This window comes from Mesoplodon bidens (genome assembly GCF_964165515.1).
Source record: "Mesoplodon bidens genome assembly, chromosome: 3".
NCBI lineage: Eukaryota > Metazoa > Chordata > Mammalia > Artiodactyla > Ziphiidae > Mesoplodon > Mesoplodon bidens.
In genome coordinates, this window is record NC_138178.1 from 94,403,384 (window position 1) to 94,421,321 (window position 17,938).

At 52.8% G+C, this 17,938-nt stretch overlaps 1 protein-coding gene and 1 long non-coding RNA gene across 5 annotated transcripts; one reads left to right on the plus strand and one right to left on the minus strand.

Moving 5' to 3' along the window:
* Window positions 1–1,859: 1,859 nt before the first annotated feature.
* SPINT1 (serine peptidase inhibitor, Kunitz type 1) lies at window positions 1,860–12,414 on the minus strand. Of its 4 annotated transcripts, none has more exons than XM_081227270.1 (11): window positions 12,269–12,413; window positions 11,430–11,969; window positions 6,126–6,253; window positions 5,756–5,894; window positions 5,476–5,646; window positions 5,274–5,300; window positions 4,809–4,934; window positions 4,645–4,695; window positions 3,431–3,610; window positions 3,167–3,214; window positions 1,860–2,732 (listed from the first exon to the last, which is right to left on the minus strand). In XM_081227270.1, the coding sequence occupies exons 2-11, from the start codon at window positions 11,887–11,889 to the stop codon at window positions 2,521–2,523; spliced, it is 1,542 nt and encodes a 513-aa protein (XP_081083396.1). In that variant the 5' UTR covers window positions 11,890–11,969; window positions 12,269–12,413; the 3' UTR covers window positions 1,860–2,520. The 4 variants fall into 4 exon arrangements, with proteins under 4 accessions (XP_081083396.1, XP_081083395.1, XP_081083397.1 ...); XM_081227269.1 differs by having other exon boundaries at window positions 12,182–12,413; XM_081227271.1 differs by having other exon boundaries at window positions 3,440–3,610; window positions 12,182–12,411.
* Window positions 12,415–12,576: 162 nt separating this feature from the next.
* LOC308614283 lies at window positions 12,577–17,938 on the plus strand. Its single transcript, XR_014015372.1, has 3 exons — window positions 12,577–12,703; window positions 16,947–17,176; window positions 17,879–17,938. It is a non-coding gene; the product is annotated as an uncharacterized lncRNA (long non-coding RNA).

Sequence of the window (17,938 nt, forward strand, 5' to 3'; positions counted from 1 at the left end):
CTGCCATCTACTCAGTTTATTGAACTACTACCATTTACTAAGGTCGTAGAGGGGTGCTGGAGACCCAGAGATGACTTAAGATACCATCTGTGTTGGGCTTCCCTGGTGGTGCAGTGGTTGAGAGTCTGCCTGCCGATGCAGGGGATACAGGTTCGTGCCCCGGTCCGGGAGGATCCCACGTGCCGCGGAGTGGCTGGGCCCGTGAGCCGTGGTCGCTGAGCCTGCGCGTCCGAAGCCTGTGCTCCGCAACGGGAGAGGCCACAACAGTGAGAGGCCTGTGTACCACAAAAAAAAAAAAAAAAAAGAAAAGATACCATCTTTGTCTCCAGGAGCCCACAACCCAGTGGGAAGACAGATAAGTAAATGGAAAGGAAAAGGGGGTGCTCTGTGCTGAAGGTCCTGTTAGCAGACACAGGGATGTAGAGTAGGGAGTACCCCCAGCCGTGTGTATGCAGGAGGATGCGAAAGGGGGAGGTGGTCCAGGCTGAGTACAACAGGTACTAGAACACAAAGGTGTGAGAAAGTTACCCATCAAAAGGAGGCCCATCCTGTGCTGCTAAGGTTCTGCTTCTTGATCTGAGGGCTTGGCTCCTGGGTGTGTTCAGTTACAGAAATTCATTGAGCCGTGCACTTAGGACTCAAATATGGACATTCACCTAGGTTGCCCTTCAATCCTTTAAAAGTAGCTCCCAACCTCTCACACTGCCGTTTGATTTTTCTGTATAGCATTTATCACAATTTAAAAGTGTCTCTTTTGTAAGGCTAGACCCTGGAGCCATAATGTAAGGGTTTAAATCAGTCCTCCGGTACCAGCTCTAGGACCTTAGGAACTGAACTTTGCTGAGTCAGTTTCCTCACCTGTACAATGAGGATAATAATAGTACCTTCATCCCAGGGTTGTGTGCTGAGGCAATCACTTGAGATATGTAAAGCACTTACATAGTACTTCCTATGTGCTTATCTTACAAAACCAAATTTCTAATGACTGGTGGTGCCTGGCACATAGGAGCTCAATAAATAATTTGTTGAATAAATGAAGAAATGGGGGCTTCCCGGCTGGTCCAGCAGTTAAGACTCTGTGCCTTGAGTGTAGGGGGCGCAGGTTAGATCCCCCGGTTGGGGAACTAAGATCCCCCATGTCGTGTGATGCGGCCAAAAAAAAAAAAATTGTTAAAAAAGAAAATGAAGAGATGAATTAAAGGGATGATTTTTTCTTTTTTTGGGGGGGCACCAAGAGGCAGGTAGCCCAAACACATGCAGGGGTGTGGGTTGGAGAGAAGCAACTCAGCTAAAGGCTCCTTCCTCCTCTGCTCCTCAGAGACTGGGGAGCAACTACACGCCGGTAAAGCAGAGGCTTCTGTGGGTGGCCGCGTGGGACCCCTGCACCCACACCAAAGGGAGCAGAGATAAGAACCAGGGTTCAGGGGACTTCCCTGGCGGTCCAGTGTTTAGGGCTCCGTGCTTCCACTGCAGGGGGCCAGGGTTCCATCCCTGGTCAGGGAGCTAAGATTCCCAAATGCAGCAGAAAAAAAAGAACAAGGGTTCAAGCCTATGCACCCCCCCCCACCACAACCCACAACTACACTGCAGGCTCAAACCCGGAAGAAACATTGCTCCGTGGCCTCCCTAGGCCCCCTATTCCCATGGCCCTTTCTCCCCTCCCCACCCCCTGGCGGTCAGACTTGGCACTTCTCCCCACCCTCAGGGGCTGGGGCTAGGACAGTTTCGGGAAGGGCGGGAAAACCTGCTAAACAGGGTGACCAAAGCCTGAACCGGTAGGACGGGGCAGTCCCATCTCCCCCCTGCAGCTCTGTCCGTCTCCTGGCCCACAGAGCAGAGGCAGGAGACTCACAGGACAAATCACTTTATTACACTGTGGGTGGGCTGGGGCCGGTGGGAAGTAGGGGAGCAGCAGGGCCCTGGGGGGTGCCGAGGATCTGGCTGTGTGTGCCAGGCCAGGTTGGGGCTCACTCCGCAGGGAAGGGGAATAGGCGGCAGCGGCCACTTTCCACTCCTCTCACCCACCCGCCATGGCATTAAATAAACAGAAAGCAGCTCTGTACAACACAGAATATACAGGGATGTCCTCCCCCGCACCCCAGCCCTGGACTTTGCAGGGTGGGAGGGGCAGCTCTGGAGGACGGAGTTGCGGCCTCCAGCCTCTGATGCCACCGCAGGCCTCTTCCCAAAGTCGTGGGATGGGGGCAGGCAGCTCTGAACAGGAAGCAAAATTCCAACTTCCTCTGAAGTCCTAGGCAGACGGGTCCAACCATGCGTGGGACTCCTGGCTCAGAGATTTTCTGCTCCTTGCAGACCCTTGAGCTTTCTCAGGAACAAGTAGCCTGAGCTTAGCTGAGACACCGCCAAGAGGGTCTGGAGCCCTGGCCCTGGAGGCAGATCGGCCTGGGAAACAGGCTGGAGGAGTCTGGTCCCAAAGTCTTCCTCAGCCCAGGCCTCCACCTTGGCAAGGAGGAAGCAGGGCCAGGTGAGAACTGGCGAGAGCCCTCTAGGGCCTCAGGCTCAGAGGGGTCGGGTTGTTTGGTAGTAGACCAGATGCTCCATGTCCTCGGTGGTGGATACCTTGGAGCTGGTGGGGGTAGAGGGGGGGGGGTGGTGGTGGCGGTGTCTGTGGAAGCCCTTCCTCTGGTTCTTGAAGAAGCAGTAACCCAGGATGGCTACCACCACCACGATGCAGGTGCCCAGGAGCACTGCAATGGCCACCTCCACGGAGCCTGGAGGAAGGAGGAGGCGAATGAGATGCTCCCAGGGCCTGCTCAGTTCTGACGCCCACCCCCACTCTGTATGGAAGGGATGAGGCAAATGGATGCCGGGCGTGGAAGGCCCTCAGGCATGTGAGCAGCTCAACCAGCTCCATTGGGAGCTCGGTGGGAGGGATTCTGATGGGCTTCGGGTCTCAGCTCCAGGTTGCTCTGCTTGCAGGCAGTGTGGGGAAAGGCCCAGGGTGCTGACGGCACACACACCTGGCATGCACTTTTATGCTTCTCTCCCTTGCCCCTGGCAGATATCACTATTGATCGTGGCACTCTGTCCCTTTAGCCAACCTCGGGATCCTTCTCAACACTGGCTTAGGCAGGCACAACCAATTGTGTGAGTTGATCCTTGAGTTGATACCTACTCAGTGGTGACGGGGCAGATGGGGGCTTACCTGTGTTGGGAATGGGGCTTTCCCGCCGCAGACCAAACACATCCTTCTCTACAAAATGATCAGGGCGGGGGTCGTGGAGAGACAAGTCAATACGAAGGGTTCAAAGACACAGCTGCTCTTCAGCAGTGCCCCAGACCCAATGCCATCCTTTCCCACCCCTACTCCGGGTGCTCTGAGGACGAGGTGTGACCAGCCCAGGCCTTGGGACTGAGCCAAATGCTCTAGCTAAAACCTTTTCCCTCCCCATCTTCTGCCCCCCACTGCCCTGCTCACTGGAGATGCCACGACAGGACTCAAGGCACTGCTCCTCATCCTCAAAGTTGTTCTTGTTGCCATAGCAACCGCCATAGGTAAAGCGGGCGCAGTGTTCAGTGAACGGGTTGTAGTACCAGCGGGGGATGCTCTCCAAGCAGAGGCCTGTGTCTGGCAGGTCCACGCAGTGGCCTGGGGGGTAAGGAGCAGGCAAATGGGTGAGTATCCACGGGGCCTCCCTGCCACCACCAGGCTCCACATCGTTGCTGCCCACCACCTCCTGACCCTCCTCCCCATGTTGAGGATGGCTGTGACTCAATGAGGGCCTGGGGGCCCCAGAAATATCTGGCCCATCTAAAGTGCTGCAAGGAAGATAAATACAGGAGAGTAAGCTTAGGCCCAGAATCACCCTAGACTGACTCATATCATTATTTTTCTATTTGCTTTCAGCATTCCCAATTCTATCAAGGTCTTGGATTTCTCTCTAGCACTGGATAGTCTGCCTTTTAACAAAGGCTAAGGGTCTGAGCCTTGGCAGACAACAATGTCCAGCTAAAATTTATTACCACGTTTTATTATACTTATTTTATTTATTCTTTTAAAATAAATTTATTTATTTATTTATTTTTATTTTTGGCTCCGTTGGGTCTTCGTTGCTGTGCGTGGGCTTACTCTAGTTGCGGTGAGCCGGGGCTACTCTTCGTTGCGGTGTGTGGGCTTCTCATTGTGGTGGCTTCTCTTGTTGTGGAGCACAGGCTCTAGGCGCATGGGCTCTAGAGCGCAGGCTCAGTAGTTGTGGCGGACGGGCGTAGTTGCTCCGCGGCATGTGGGATCTTCCCGAACCAGGGATTGAACCCATGTCCCCTACATTGGCAGGCAGATTCTTAACCACTGCGCCACCAGGGAAGTCCCTGTTATACTTATTTTAATGGTCTCAGATCGTGGCGTATAATAGTGGCTTTTCATTTACGGTAGTGACATGAAATTTCCTTTTTAATACATTAAGTTAAATCAATAACATCTCAGTGATATGTAGGCATGGCTAAATTTCTGAACGTGTTAAGAGGATGTATGATGCTTGGGAAACATAGAAGGAAAGTCCAGGACACCCCCCACCCAGCTTTCTGCCCACAGCCTGGTACACACAGCAGGCCTTTGGCCCATTGATGGGATGAGTGAGGATGGCAGTGACAGCCCTGACCCAGGGGACCTGGGCAGGAGCTCACCTTTGTCCCTGGGGAAATGGATCCTCTGGAGTTTATCGAAGCCTCTGGTATCTGCAAAGATGAAAGATCAGAGGCGCAGACCTGACAAGGGTCTCCAGAGGTGTGGGGTGAGTGGTCTGGACCTCCCTTGCTGTGCCCACCACCCTCCATCCCCCAGGCCTCACATTTTTCACAGGTGGCCTCATCTGAGGCGTCAGGGCAGTCGGGAGTGTCATCACACTCCAGGAAGCTGTCGATGCAGCAGCCATCACTGCAGCGGAACTTGTTGGAGTGACAGGTGCCAGAGCACACTAGGTGGGGGTGGGACGGGGTGGACGGTGAGGTCAGACTCAAGCAGCGGCCAGCAAATACCAAGAGTCCATCATCTACCTGGCCCTCTCTACCCCAAGGTGGCATCATGACACAACCCCGGTTCCCTTTCCACCCCTGTCCCTTATACCCTCCTACACACAAAACGGGCAGAAGCTGATAGGAGGATCCTGGGCTGCAAGGGCTGGGGCACTCGAGGGCCTTCATCCTGATGGTAGGAATAGGTTGTTGGGCCAGGGCAGTGTGGTCAGGGGCCTGGACTTGACAGAGGCTGGAGAGCTGGCAGGGGTGAGGGGAATAGGGACAGGAGCAAAGCCCACCTGGATGATGCCTTTCCACTGAGGGGCCTGGGAGAGAAAAACAGAGAAGTGAGAGGAGGCAGGGCCAGGCCCCAGCAGGGATGAGCTGATAGGGGGCCCGAGGACGGGGGATTCCCACGCCCACCTCCCTGACCCATGACGAGAGAACACCTACCCTGGGGGAATGTCACCTGAGCCCCGACACTGCTTCACAAAGGCCCACCTTGCACGTTGCGGCAGGCGAGCTCGCACTCTTCTTCCCAAAGGTAGTTGTTCTTGTTGCCCAGACAACCTCCATAAACGAAACTCTTGCAGATCCGTTCTGTGGGGTCGTAGTACCAGCGGGGGAAGGAACCACGGCAGCGGCCCACCTTGCTGGATGCGAGGCAATATTCTGGGGGAAGGAAAGCTGGTGAGGGAGCTCCGAGGGCCAATCAACAGAGCCGGAGCAGGGTGCAGGGGGTGGGTGAGTCCTGGGTCTGCCTCCCCACCCACTTCCTCACCTTCTGTCTGCTTGGGGGACAGCACGGTGACTGTGATGTTGGACGTGCTCTCTGGCTGGTCTGAACCGGCCACCGTCAGCTGGAACAGGTAGCTGCCTTCCTTGAGTCCCCACAGCTCCACCTGGTCTGGATCATTCCTCTAAACACAGGAGTGGCCATCAGGCTGGGACCTCTTGATGCCCCTGGTTGGCCCCAGGTCCTCCCAGTCAGCCCCCCTGCCCCACTGCGGGGAGCCGAGGGACTTGGTATTAAATGGATCCTCAGCTTCTATCCACCCCACCCCATCTGGAGCCGCAGTTTGGCCTATGGCCCCAGGAAAGGGGCCCTGGAGAGCTGAGGTGGGGGTCAGGGAGCCAGCCCAGCATCGCACCTCTACCCTGACGTCTGTGTCACCCTGCAGTAGGTGCCAGTCTGTGTTCTCCACACCCTTCAGCACCAGGGGTTCCTGTGGCTGTACCTTCAAGTCTGTGCCTTCCCAGGCCTTGGGGATCCGGGACCCTGGGGGGAAGGTGAGATAAGGTCAACTCTCACTGAATGGACAGGATCTCTCCTGGAGTGGGGGGCTGGTGCCTTATGGGTCGCAACTAGACCAACCTAGGACTCGGCAGCCTGCCTGAGTCAGATGCGATTTCACAACTAAACCATCTTCTTGCCCTCTGTTTAGATATATTATACTTAAGACATTTTTATGTTGTAAAACCAACTTTCTGAAGCAAATAACTAAACAGCATTGCCATCTGATCCCATTTAGGAAAAAAAGAAAAAATATATATATCTATATATATCAATATACATATACAATATATATACACACTATATATATATATCAATATATGCACGTATATTTGGAAGGGGGACTTTTCTTGTTTTCTACAATAAGCAGGTACTTGTGCTAATTGCTTTAAAAAGTTAAGAGTAACGGGGCTTCCCTGGTGGCGCAGTGGTTGGGAGTCTACCTGCCAATGCAGGGGACACGGGTTCGAGCCCTGGTTTGGGAGGATCCCACATGCCACAGAGCAACTAAGCCCATGAGCCACAACTACTGGGCCCGCGCATCTGGAGCCTGTGCTCCGCAGCGGGAGAGGCCACAACAGTGAGCGACCCGCGCACCACGATGAAGAGTGGCGCCCGCTCGCCGCAACTGGAGAAAGCCCTGGCACAGAAACAAAGACCCAACACAGCCATAAATAAACAAACAACAACAACAACAAAAGTTAAGAGTAACGATACTTTTGAAAAGCCAAATAAGTCAATGTGTAATTAACACCATCACCCCTCGCTCTGCAACCCATATCACTGCTAAGAAGCCCATCCAGACAGAGACCTTGAGCAGAGCCCCGGGCAGCACCACGTCAAGCCCTGGTGTCCCACGATGATTGGCACAGGAGCAGGATGCCTCTGCCACCTCAGACAGACTCTGCCTCCAGTTACAAGGGGACGCAAGGCAACCATGCCCTCCCCCCAACCAGGGTCTTCAGAGCGAGTGTGGCCCTGCTGACACCTTGAGTTTGGACTTCTGGCCTCCAGAACTGTGAGACAGTACATTTCTAGTGTCTTCAGTCACCCAGGGTGTAGTAACATGGCACAGCAGCCCTAGGAAATGGACACACTGCCCTTGAGGGTACTACAGTCCAGTTAGGCAGGCAAGACCCAACAACAGGAAGCAAAATGGGAGAAAGACCCAACAAGATGAAGGGCTGTGTGATACATGTACAAGAAAAGGAAGTGGATGTTTGGAGAAGGGAAAGACCACAGCAAGCTAGAGGAAAAAGGCAAGGCTTTGTGAAGAAGGGAGAAAGGATTTTTTGATCCTTTTGTTTTTATTTGTTTGGTTGTGGGGAAGAATGTTCTGTGTTGTTGATGACAGCAGAAAACATGATGAGCCAAAGCAAGGAGTCGGGAATTTGCAAGACTGGTTAGGTGGACCTTGAGGAGACCGGCTGGGCTGGATAGATCCTGCCACAACTGCATTCTCACCCCTCTTTCCAGATGAGCAAATTGACACCAGAGAGGTTAAATGACTTGCCCAGGGTCGCTCAGTTTCAAAACGGCAGAGCTGGGGTTTGAACCCTGGTCTGATTCATGCTCTCTCCAAAACATCAAAACACCATGCTGCAGGCCATATGTGCTTAGAAATGTGATTTTTAAAATAATCTTTATAATCTTTGGGTTTTGTTTTTGTTTTTAACTTAGGTAATACATGTACATGATGAAATATGCAAAAAATACAAAAGGGTAGTGAGAATTAAGTCCCCGATTCTTAAACCCCCAGGTTCCTCTCTCCAGAGGCATTCTTAATTACTAGTTTGGGTGTGTGTGTATGTGTGAGTATCGAGTGAGTGTATAGAATATTCACAAGCATGCTAGTTGTTCATCTTACTTTTCCCTTAATATATACTGGAAATCAGTCATAGCAATGTATAAAGAACTTCTTCTTCTTCCTTTTTTTTGTTGTTGCATAGGACTTATTGTCTGAATGCACCAAAATTTACAACACATTTAACCAGTCCATCAGTCTCTCTTGATGTAGGTCCTTCTTTCCTCCCTCCCTTCTTCCTTCCTTTCCTCCTTTCCTCCCTCCCTCCCTCCCTACTAAGAACTAACCCTTGCTACCTCAGGGTTTATTATTATGATGAAAACAGCACCACAGTACCCAATTATAGGATGTGTTGACAGACACTGAGATTGTTTCCAGTTCTTTGCTCTTATAAACAATGGTACAGTGACTGATTGCCTGGTAAGTTGTTTTACACATGTTTAAGCATAGCCGCAAGATGAGTTCCTGCAAGTGGAGTCGTGTTGAGGTTATGTGCATTTACACTTTGGGTGGGTATTGCCCAACTGCCCTCCACAGAGGCTCTGCAGAGGGTTACATCAAGTGTAAGAGTTCAAAGAAGAGATGGTAAAGAGATAAGAACAGCTGGTAGGAGGCTGAGTCACAGAGATTCTTCTTTGATGAGGCAGAGCAAGCAGAGCCAACAGGGGACTCTCAGAGGGTGGTCCCAGAGGTGAGAAGACCAGGACACACAGTGACAACAAAGGGATGGGAGGGGAGAACTTCCACAGAGGAACACATCAAATGGTGCAGAGGGCTACGGAAATGAGAAAAAGGAAGCTCGGTTGAGGGGAAATAAGACCAGGAGAGCAGGAAAGTACCTGTTTGGAACCAAGCCCCAGCCCAGTGGCTTAAGGGCCAAACAGGTGCCATCCCCAGGCCCTGAGGTGAGAGGCCAAGCCAAGGGGGCAGTGAGCTGGGAGGAGCCCATTCCTCCCTCCTTGCATTTTTCAGAAAGTAATCAGCAGTCGCAAAGGGGAAAGAAGACAGACTACTTGGCAGTCTACTAGCAGAAAGACAGGCTAGCACCACTGGCCCCCAGGGTGGAAGTGGCAAGCTGAGTGGCATGGCAGACCTTGGGCCAAATCAGCAACGTCCACCCACACACAGCTGGTCCTCTCCAAGCCCCAGCCCCCAGGAGCAAGGGGCAGATGCCCTGCCCTACCACTCCCTTTATCCCACCCCCAAGAGAGCAAAGGGCCAGAGTAGCAATAAAGCCAGCCCCTCCCCCAGCTGCCAGGCCTCAGGACTCTCAAGGGAAACACAGACTCCACCTTCTAAGCCACTCCTCCAACGGAAAGAGGGGGAAGGGGAGAGGAGGAAAGAGCAGGGTGCTCAGGAGGTCCCAGCAATCTGGACTGGACTGGACTGGCCTGGCCATAGGCAGGAAAGGGGGAGCAGATCAACCCACCCTGGGGAGGATTCTCCCCAGTAAATCAAAGGTTTTAGAAGCCCTGAGCACTTGCCCACTTTGCCTGCCTTGGTCTACCCTAGCCTAGCCTCCAGGATGCCACAGTGGCTTGACCCTCTTTGTACCCTCTTTGTACTTCCAACCTCTCTAATGGGACTCAGCTGAGAATGGACTCCTTGACATGCACATGGCATCCCCCACTCCCCAAAATGCTGCGGTGCCCTGAAATGGCCTGGGGCCCACACTAAGTCCAAGCTCTACCCAGCTCCCCACAGGTCCCAGGAAATCCCCACTCCATCCTGTCTTGTGCCAACCAGGCCAGTCGGGGTGGGGAGGTTTCCAGATGAGGAAGGCCCCATCCAGCTCAGCTTCCTGACCAGACCCCAGAGTTTCAGGCGCTAGCCCTACAGTGAGGGGTCCTGGCAGAGCAGGGAGGGCAGGCAGCTCAGGTCAATTAGAGTCATCACCACCTACACTCTGCTGCTTCCTTGTGGAACAGGCTCAGGCCCTGGCCCAGTGGGACTCAGTGGCGCAGCCTGGCCCAGAGACAGTGTCCCCCTCCTGGAATCTCCACCCTACCTCTCCACAGAGATACAGAGATCCAGAGCTATTGGAAGGATAGGGAGAAGAGGAAAGGCTGGAGAGGAAAGTCCCTTTTCTACTTTCCAGAACTGAGAGCTCCCCAGTCTCTGGTTCTGTTGTCCACTGAGCTGTCCTGGATCAGAGACAGGTTTCTACCAGAAAGGTGGTCTTGTGTGAGGAACAGCACAGGACTTTTGGAGGTCCTGCCTGGGGTTGAGTCCCAGGTCTCCCATTTGTGGGCAGTGTTATCCTGGGCAAATTATTTAACATGGGAGTCAGTTTCCTAATCTAAAAGTGGGATGACTACTAATAGCACCCTTTTCAGAGGTGGTTGTCATGATGCCTAAGTGAGAGGCTGAGTGGCATAGCAATCAGCAAACCGTAGAGAGCTAACAGAGGTTATCAGAGTGAGCCATCCCTGCCCCGGAGCCCCACCTGGCCAGAACAGCAGGTGGAGAGAATGGGGAATGAAGGTCTCTGGAGGGGCCCTGATCCCAGCTAACTGCTCAGTCCCGGGAGGAAAGAGAAGGAGCCCTGGGCCCGACTTTGCCCTTATTCTGGAAGTAAACAAGGTGAGCAGACAGCTTGGTTACCAGATCCTGCGCAGGGAGAGCCCTGCCTGTCTTTTACACACACACACACACACACACACACACACACGCCTAGACAGCTGACATCCCTTCCCTACCAGGTATAAATACCAGTGGGCTGACTCACCCAGCAACCCTCCTCACCCCGACCCCAGAGGCTCTAGGCTACTGCGCCCTCAATACCGCCCCCCCAGTTGGGTCACCCCCAGACTGGGCTTGTTCTTTAGACTCTGGGGGCCTGGCAGTTTCCCCCAGACCACCAAAAAATCAGCTCGTGGGGGGAGGAATACAGAGAGATGCTATAACCAATCCCAAGCCCAGCAGTGGAGAAGGAACCTATCCTTCACCAGGTTCATTTGCCAGGGCACCAAGTTGCCTAGGACAGTGCTCCGCCAAGGCGCCAGGCGTATCTTCTATCTATCTAGTCACCAGGTGGCCTCCAGACAGCTAACTCCCTGACTTGGCCTATTGGGGCCAGAAGTGAGAATCCGGAGAAGCTGCATCCTCTCTTGTACACACATCCCTGAGCACCAACCCACTCAACATCCTGAATTCAGGAGCCAGTCTGGGCTCTAGGGTGTCAGCCCTCCTCACTCCTGTAGCCTGTCCTTTATTTACTGTTTGTACCGCCTACTTCTAAGAAGGAGTTGGGGTCGAATGGGACTCTCCTCCTAACTGCGTTCTGATGCCTCGCGCAAGACTCCATAACCAGTCCCTTCTCTGAGTCTCCCCGAATCCTGGCACCCTCGTCCTTACCTCCGAAGCCCTGGGTCCGCAGCTCGAGGTAGGAGCGGTAAACCTCCCGCGTGAGGTAGTTGATGAAGCCCTCCCTGGGCGCGAACTTGCACACGAAGTTCTGCTCGTAGAGGCAGTTGATGAGGAAGCAGGAGGCGATGGCGTCCTCCCCGCCGTCGGGCTGCAACTCCACCAGCGCCAGATTGCAGTCGTTGGAGCTGCAGCAGACGTGCAAGCAGTCCCGACCGCGACGCACGGTGAGGGAGCGCAGGAAGGTGGCGCCGTTTCTCACCGAGGCGTCGGTGTCGAGCACGAAGGCAGGCACCCCGGGGGTAAAGCGGTCCAGGCAGTTGTCGGCCGTGAGCAGACCGGGGGGCACGGGCGGCGGCCCGGCCTCGGTGCCCAGGAGGCCGAGCAAGCAAAGGAGCCACACGGCGACCGCTGGGATGCGGACCTGGGAGAGGCGGGCCCCGGCCATCATCCCCCCAGGGACCGTCGCCCTCCTCCCCACGGGGGTCACCTTCACAGTGCGGGCCCCTGAGCTCCGAGGGTGATAGCGACCTGAGAGAGGGGAGGGGACGGAGGAGGAGACACCGGATCAGCCGGGAGACTTCAAGGTAGGCGGGCGGGCCGGGAGGAAGTGAAGGGGAGGACCGGGAAGCACCGAGAACCCCGGGAGTGAAGGGGGCACGCGGGCCCGGCCCTCCCACGCACACTCCGGTGACCCGACCGCCCGACGGACGGCCAGACGGACGTCTGAAGAGCTCACGTACCCGGACACACGCACGAGCAGAGAACAAAGGGCCAAACATGCTCAGAACCCGCTTCACCTCCTCCTCGCTCACCTCGGCCCTGGTTACCTGCTCAGGTGAGTGGGGTGGGGCCGGGCCAGCCGAGGTTCCGGTCCCGGCTTCCTGCGCGGCTCGGGCCGCAGCTTCCGCCCCGGTGTCCGGTGCGCTGGGGATGGGCCACCTCCTCCCCCCTAGTTTCTGGTGAAACTGAGTCAGCGCGGCCGGGGCGGGGCGGACAATAACCCCAGCGCCGCCGGCTCCGCCCACGCCCGGTGCGCCTGTCCAGCCCCAGCTTCCGGACCACCTATCCGCATCCCCGAGATCCCCGACCTTTCTCTCTCAGCCTGGTGCCCAAAGGGGCTTAGAGGCCAGGGCACCCTGCCCCGGGCCGCTGGATCCACCGAGTTCAGCCTCGCGGGGTTCCCCGCACCCCAGAAGTACACCCCTATTCCCGGAGGCCCGGACAGGTCAGGAGGACGCTTCAGCGAAGTCAGGCACCCGAGGGTGGGTCGGGCGCTCTGGGGCGGCTGCCCCCAGCCTCCCTTTCCGGTCCGGGCCGGCATTCCCAGACCCAGGCCTGAGGCGCTTGGGAAGGGGCTGGCGGTGAAGAACTGGGGGAAAGCCCTATGCAAAAGATCTCGCTGTCGTCAGCCCTCGGGAAATCATTTCCATCTTGTGTCAGGAAACTGTGGCTACACCTTTGGTAACTGGAATCCAGGATGCCTGCTCCATTGTCACCACCTTTGCCAGCTCCGGAAGCCCTCCTTTCTGTCAGAGTGAGAAACAGGAGATTTCCAGTGGCCAGGCTTCCCTGCTTGATCTGCAATGGTTCCTTTTGGTTTGAGGCCCTTCCTCATCGTGTACTAATGTTTACATTCGGGTCACTGTCGGAGCTGAGTCCCTGTTGGTCTCCTTGGTGGGTTGATCCCTTCTCTGCAGAATCCCTCTCCTCTCTCACCAGGTGGGGTGCTCCTGGTCAGGAGCTGGCTGCTTTCTTCCAGTGAAATAACATCCTTGGAAGCTAGAAATTCCAGCTTACCAAAGTAGCTGAGTTAATGACCTTCACAGAGCCATGGACTCCTTGAAGCCAGGCTCATTGCATTTCCTGAGAGAACTCCTCCTCCTAAAGTCCATTCTTTATTATTTATTTATTTTATTTTTGGCTGTGTTGGGTCTTCATTGCTGCACGCGGGCTTTCTTTAGTTGCGGCGGGCAGGGGCTACTCTTCCTTGTGGTGCGTGGGCTTCTCATTGCGGTGGCCTCTCCTGTTGTGGAGCATGGGCTCTAGGTGCGCGGGCTTTAGTAGTTGTGGCTCGCAGGCTCAGTAGTTGTGGCTTGCGGGCTTAGCTGCTCCGTGGCATGTGGGATTTTCCCGGACCAGGGCTTGAACCCGTGTCCCCCGCATTGGCAGGCGGATTCTTAACCACTGAACCACCAGGGAAGCCCCTAAAGTCCATTCTAGATTGGTCCTATTAATGCTTTCCCCCAAAGGAGATTCCACACCTTCTCATGATGACTTAACAAACCCCAGCCCAATGGGAACGGTCTTCCTACTTTCTTATCTAGAGCAGCTTTACCTACTAGGTCCTGTAGCCAACCCTTCAATCATTTTCCTGGCTAAACTGCAACATTCCCTAGCTGCCCACATTATGAGTGTTGGGGGTGGGAATCTGAGGTCTGTCTCCCCTTCTCTGGATTTTCTGGGTTTTTCCACTGCCCCAGGCACAGTGGGGAACATAGAGCAATGATGGTACACCATGAATGAAGCATATGATTGTGCAGTTACTGGAAAGAAAGGATTTTGTTGAGATTTGATTCCTACCTCCTTCAATACCTTATGTATACAAGAATCCTAACACAGGAGACTGTTACCTTATGGTAATATTACTACAGATTAATCATTACTTCCATTACACCATTACACATTACTTCCATTCCATCATATACACCATTACAAAAACCTACATCTGTCAAGCCCTGACAATGCCCAAACCCTATGTATTTCCCACTCATTGCCCCATATACTCAAAACAAACCAAGAAAGTAGGTACTATTTTTATTCCCCTTTTACAGATGAGCAAACAGGCTCAGACATGTGAATGAACTTGTCAGGTCACGTGGCAGTTAGGTGGCAGAGCCGGGATTGGAGTCCAGGAAGGCCGAGTCTGTTGCTTCAGCACCTAAACACTGCTTTACTGCACTTACAATTCTGACTTCAGCTGGAAATTCCACCCTCACCTCAGATTCAACTTGCCTGAAACACAAACTTTCAAGTGATGATCAGCCCCCATTTGAGATGCTTGCTGTGTGCCAGACACGTGACATCTGTGATCTCTGATTCCCACAACAGCTGTGAGAATAGTTTCTGCTTTGCAGAGAGGCTCACTAAACTCCATCAAGGTCACGCAGTGAAGAGTGGGAGGCAAGACTGTGTAGGGGTTCAGCCTGTGGGCTTCAGACTCAAGACTACTGGGTTTAACTCTTTCATCTGCCACTTACTATCCGTTGTAGACTTTGGCAACTTATTTAGCCCCTCTGTGCCTTAGCCTCCTTGTATATGAAGTGGGGCTTCACAGGATTAGTATGAGGGTTAAATGAGTTAATACAAATAAAACATTTGACACCTGAAAAAAATGACAGAGCCAGAATTTTATCTCAAGTCTCTCTGACATAAAAAACTACACTTTTCTCACTACCTTATGCTGCTTCTTACATCCAGAAGACAAAACCTACACATGAGGGGAAAAAAGACTAAGATAGTCCACCAAAGTGGTGAAAGTGATGACATTTGAATGATGGGAATTCGAAGTAACATTTTCTTCTTCCTAGCTTAAAAATTATTTCCGGGGCTCCCCTGGTGGTGCAGTGGTTGAGAGTCCGCCTGCTGATGCAGGGGACATGGGTTCGTGCCCCGGTCCAGGAAGATCCCACATGCCGTGGAGCGGCTGGGCCCGTGAGCCATGGCCACTGAGCCTGCACGTCCAGAGCCCGTGCTCCGCAATGGGAGAGGCCACAAGAGTGAGAGACCCGTGTACCGCAAAAAAAAAAAAAAAAATTATTTCCGAAATTTCCTTTAGTGAGCATGGAATGCTTCCATGGTGAAGAGAAAACTACATCATCACAACCTCCACGTTGATCATATTTAGCCCCAAAATGCTTCTGTCTCCATATTCTCTCCTGATCTCACTGTCCCAGTCACTTTGGAGTCATCTGTGGCCCCTGCCTTTTCTTTTTTTTAAAAAATAATTTATTTATTTTATTTATTTTTGCTAGCGTTTGGTCTTCATTGGTGCGCGCGGGCCTCCTCCAGTTGTGGAGAGTGTGGGCTACTCTTCGTTGTGGTGCACATGCTTATTGTGGTGGCTTCTCTTGTTGCGGAGCACGGGCTGTAGGCTCATGGAGTTCAGTAGTTGTGGCACGTGGGCTCAGTAGTCGTGGCACACGGGCTCGCCCCAGACCAGGGCTCGAACCCATCTCTCCTGCATTGGCAGGCAGATTCTTAACTACTGTGCCACCAGGGAAGCCCCAGGGAAGAGCCAATTTTGATTCCATGTTGGATTTGTTTCTTTGAATTTAACCTTTGCTTTTCATTGTTTTTGTTATTATAATCATACATAATGGCCTGCCTTAGGGAACCCTGCCCCTGTCCCTGAATGTTAAAGTGCCTTTGTTCAGCTCACAGGGAGACAGTCTGACCCTGCCCACCTGTGAATGGCTGCAAAGAAGAAGTTAACACATCCCCTCCCTGATGCAGGCCACAGGAGGAGATGTTTTGCAAGCCTTTTTACTTTACTTCCTCACCTCCTCCCCCCCTCTGTTCTATAAAAGAAACTGGCATCCAGACCCAGATTAGATGGTTTTTTGGGCTCCTGATTTATTGGCCTGTTGTTTGGCGAGCAGAGTGAGCTTGGACTCGGTAGCACTCCAGCCCTGCCTTCATCTGTCCTTCACCTGTTCAGATCTTCAGTGACCCCCAAGACCCTCTTTAGCAGTGTGTACAGAACCAGCTATCCTCTGGATGGATTCATAAAGTTTGGTTTGTGGAGAGGTAGAGAGTGTCAGAGGTACTGGGACCTTAGTTAAAGCCCTTCACCTTACATATAGGAAACTGAGGCCCAGAGATATGTCCTTGATTTGTTCAGAGACACAGAGGTAGTATGTGGCAGAGGCCACCTCCAGACTTCAGGTCTCTTGAATGCCATCTTGGGTCCTTTCTGTGATTCTGACCTGACTTCCTGCAAAGCATTTCCAGATGATATTGTTTTCTAATTGTACATTGCAGGCCCAAGGAGAGCTGTCTGGGTAAGTTATCTCTTTTGTTAGACCACGTGGCTCACTCCCTCTCTATGAACTTGGGAAAGAGAAAGCCAGGGTTTATGCTACAGGTTTCCTTCATATTTGCCATACCACCAGTACCAACCACTGACCTTAGGAGTGGGTGTTTTGGTGAGAACATTCAGTCCTTAACACCACTACTAGAAAAGAAACACTGAGTGTCTTGTCTTGGATGGTGGTCTGGTGGTTTCTGTAAGTAGGTATAATGGATTGTCTACAAAGATGACTATCAAAGATGGTAGACAGGACCTCACCTTCCCTGTAAGTGCATGCTGCTCCTCCCACCAAGAGGTGACATCTGTCTTTCCCCTCCCTTTGAACCCGTAATTTGCTTTGACCAGTAGGACAGAGCAGAAGTGGTGCCACATGACTTTCAGGCCTCAGCCTTGCGGCTTGCATTTTCCCCTCTTAGAACCAGTTGTGATGTAAAGAGGTTTGACTACCCTGAGGAAGAGAGAGGCCACCTGAAGAGAGCAAGACCCTGGAGGATGAGAGACTGTGAAGGGAGAGAGAGGGATCTGGCTATCTCACAGTCACCTCAGCTGACTAGCTTCGTGAAGCTATCCTGCATCCTTAGCCCCAATCGACTCGTCCCAACAGAGATTAGCTACACCTGTGAAGCCCTGCTCAAGTTGCAGAATTGTGAGCAAATGTGTTTGTTTTAAGCCTTTAAATTTTGGTGTGATTTCGTAAGCAGTTAGGTTAGCGGGTCCCTGGAGAAAGAGAATCAGGAATGGCATTCTTGACATAAGAGAAGCCATTTTGGGGGAAGTCCCTGGCAGTGTAGTGGTTAGGATTCTGGGCTTTCACTGCTAGGGGCCTCAGTTCGATCCCTGGTCGGGAACTAAGATCCCGCAAGCTGAGCTACGAGGACAAATTTTTAAAAAAAGAGAGAAGCCATTTTGTGATCTAAGCCTGGCCACAATGCTTGCCCTCAAACAGGTCTCAGTAACAAGGATCTTGAGGGAACAAAGGAATGTCAGAACAGAGAAGGCAGTCAAACAATAGTGCAGTGATAAAGCAGAGTCCTAGTTCCTCCTCAAGGGATATATTCAATACATAATTATATGTCTGTGAGTTCAGCAGGAACTAACGCCCCCACCCAGGTGGAGGACGGAATGATGATGTTGACCCTCCTGACTTCAATCCACCAAGACTTGGACTGTCAACCTTTGCCATAATTCTATGCTGAATTCTCCTCTGCTCAAACCTCTTCATGAATATGCATGTACCCTTAGCTCAGAACTTCCACAGTTTTGCTGTTCGGTGAGAGGCTGCTTTGGGAAAGATCCCTGGTGTTCTCCTTACTTGCTGCAAGTAATAATGAATCCTTCCTTTTCCCAGTCTTTGGCTTGATCGTATCTGTTGGCTCAACACCCACCAAGAGGCGAATCCAGTTTTTGG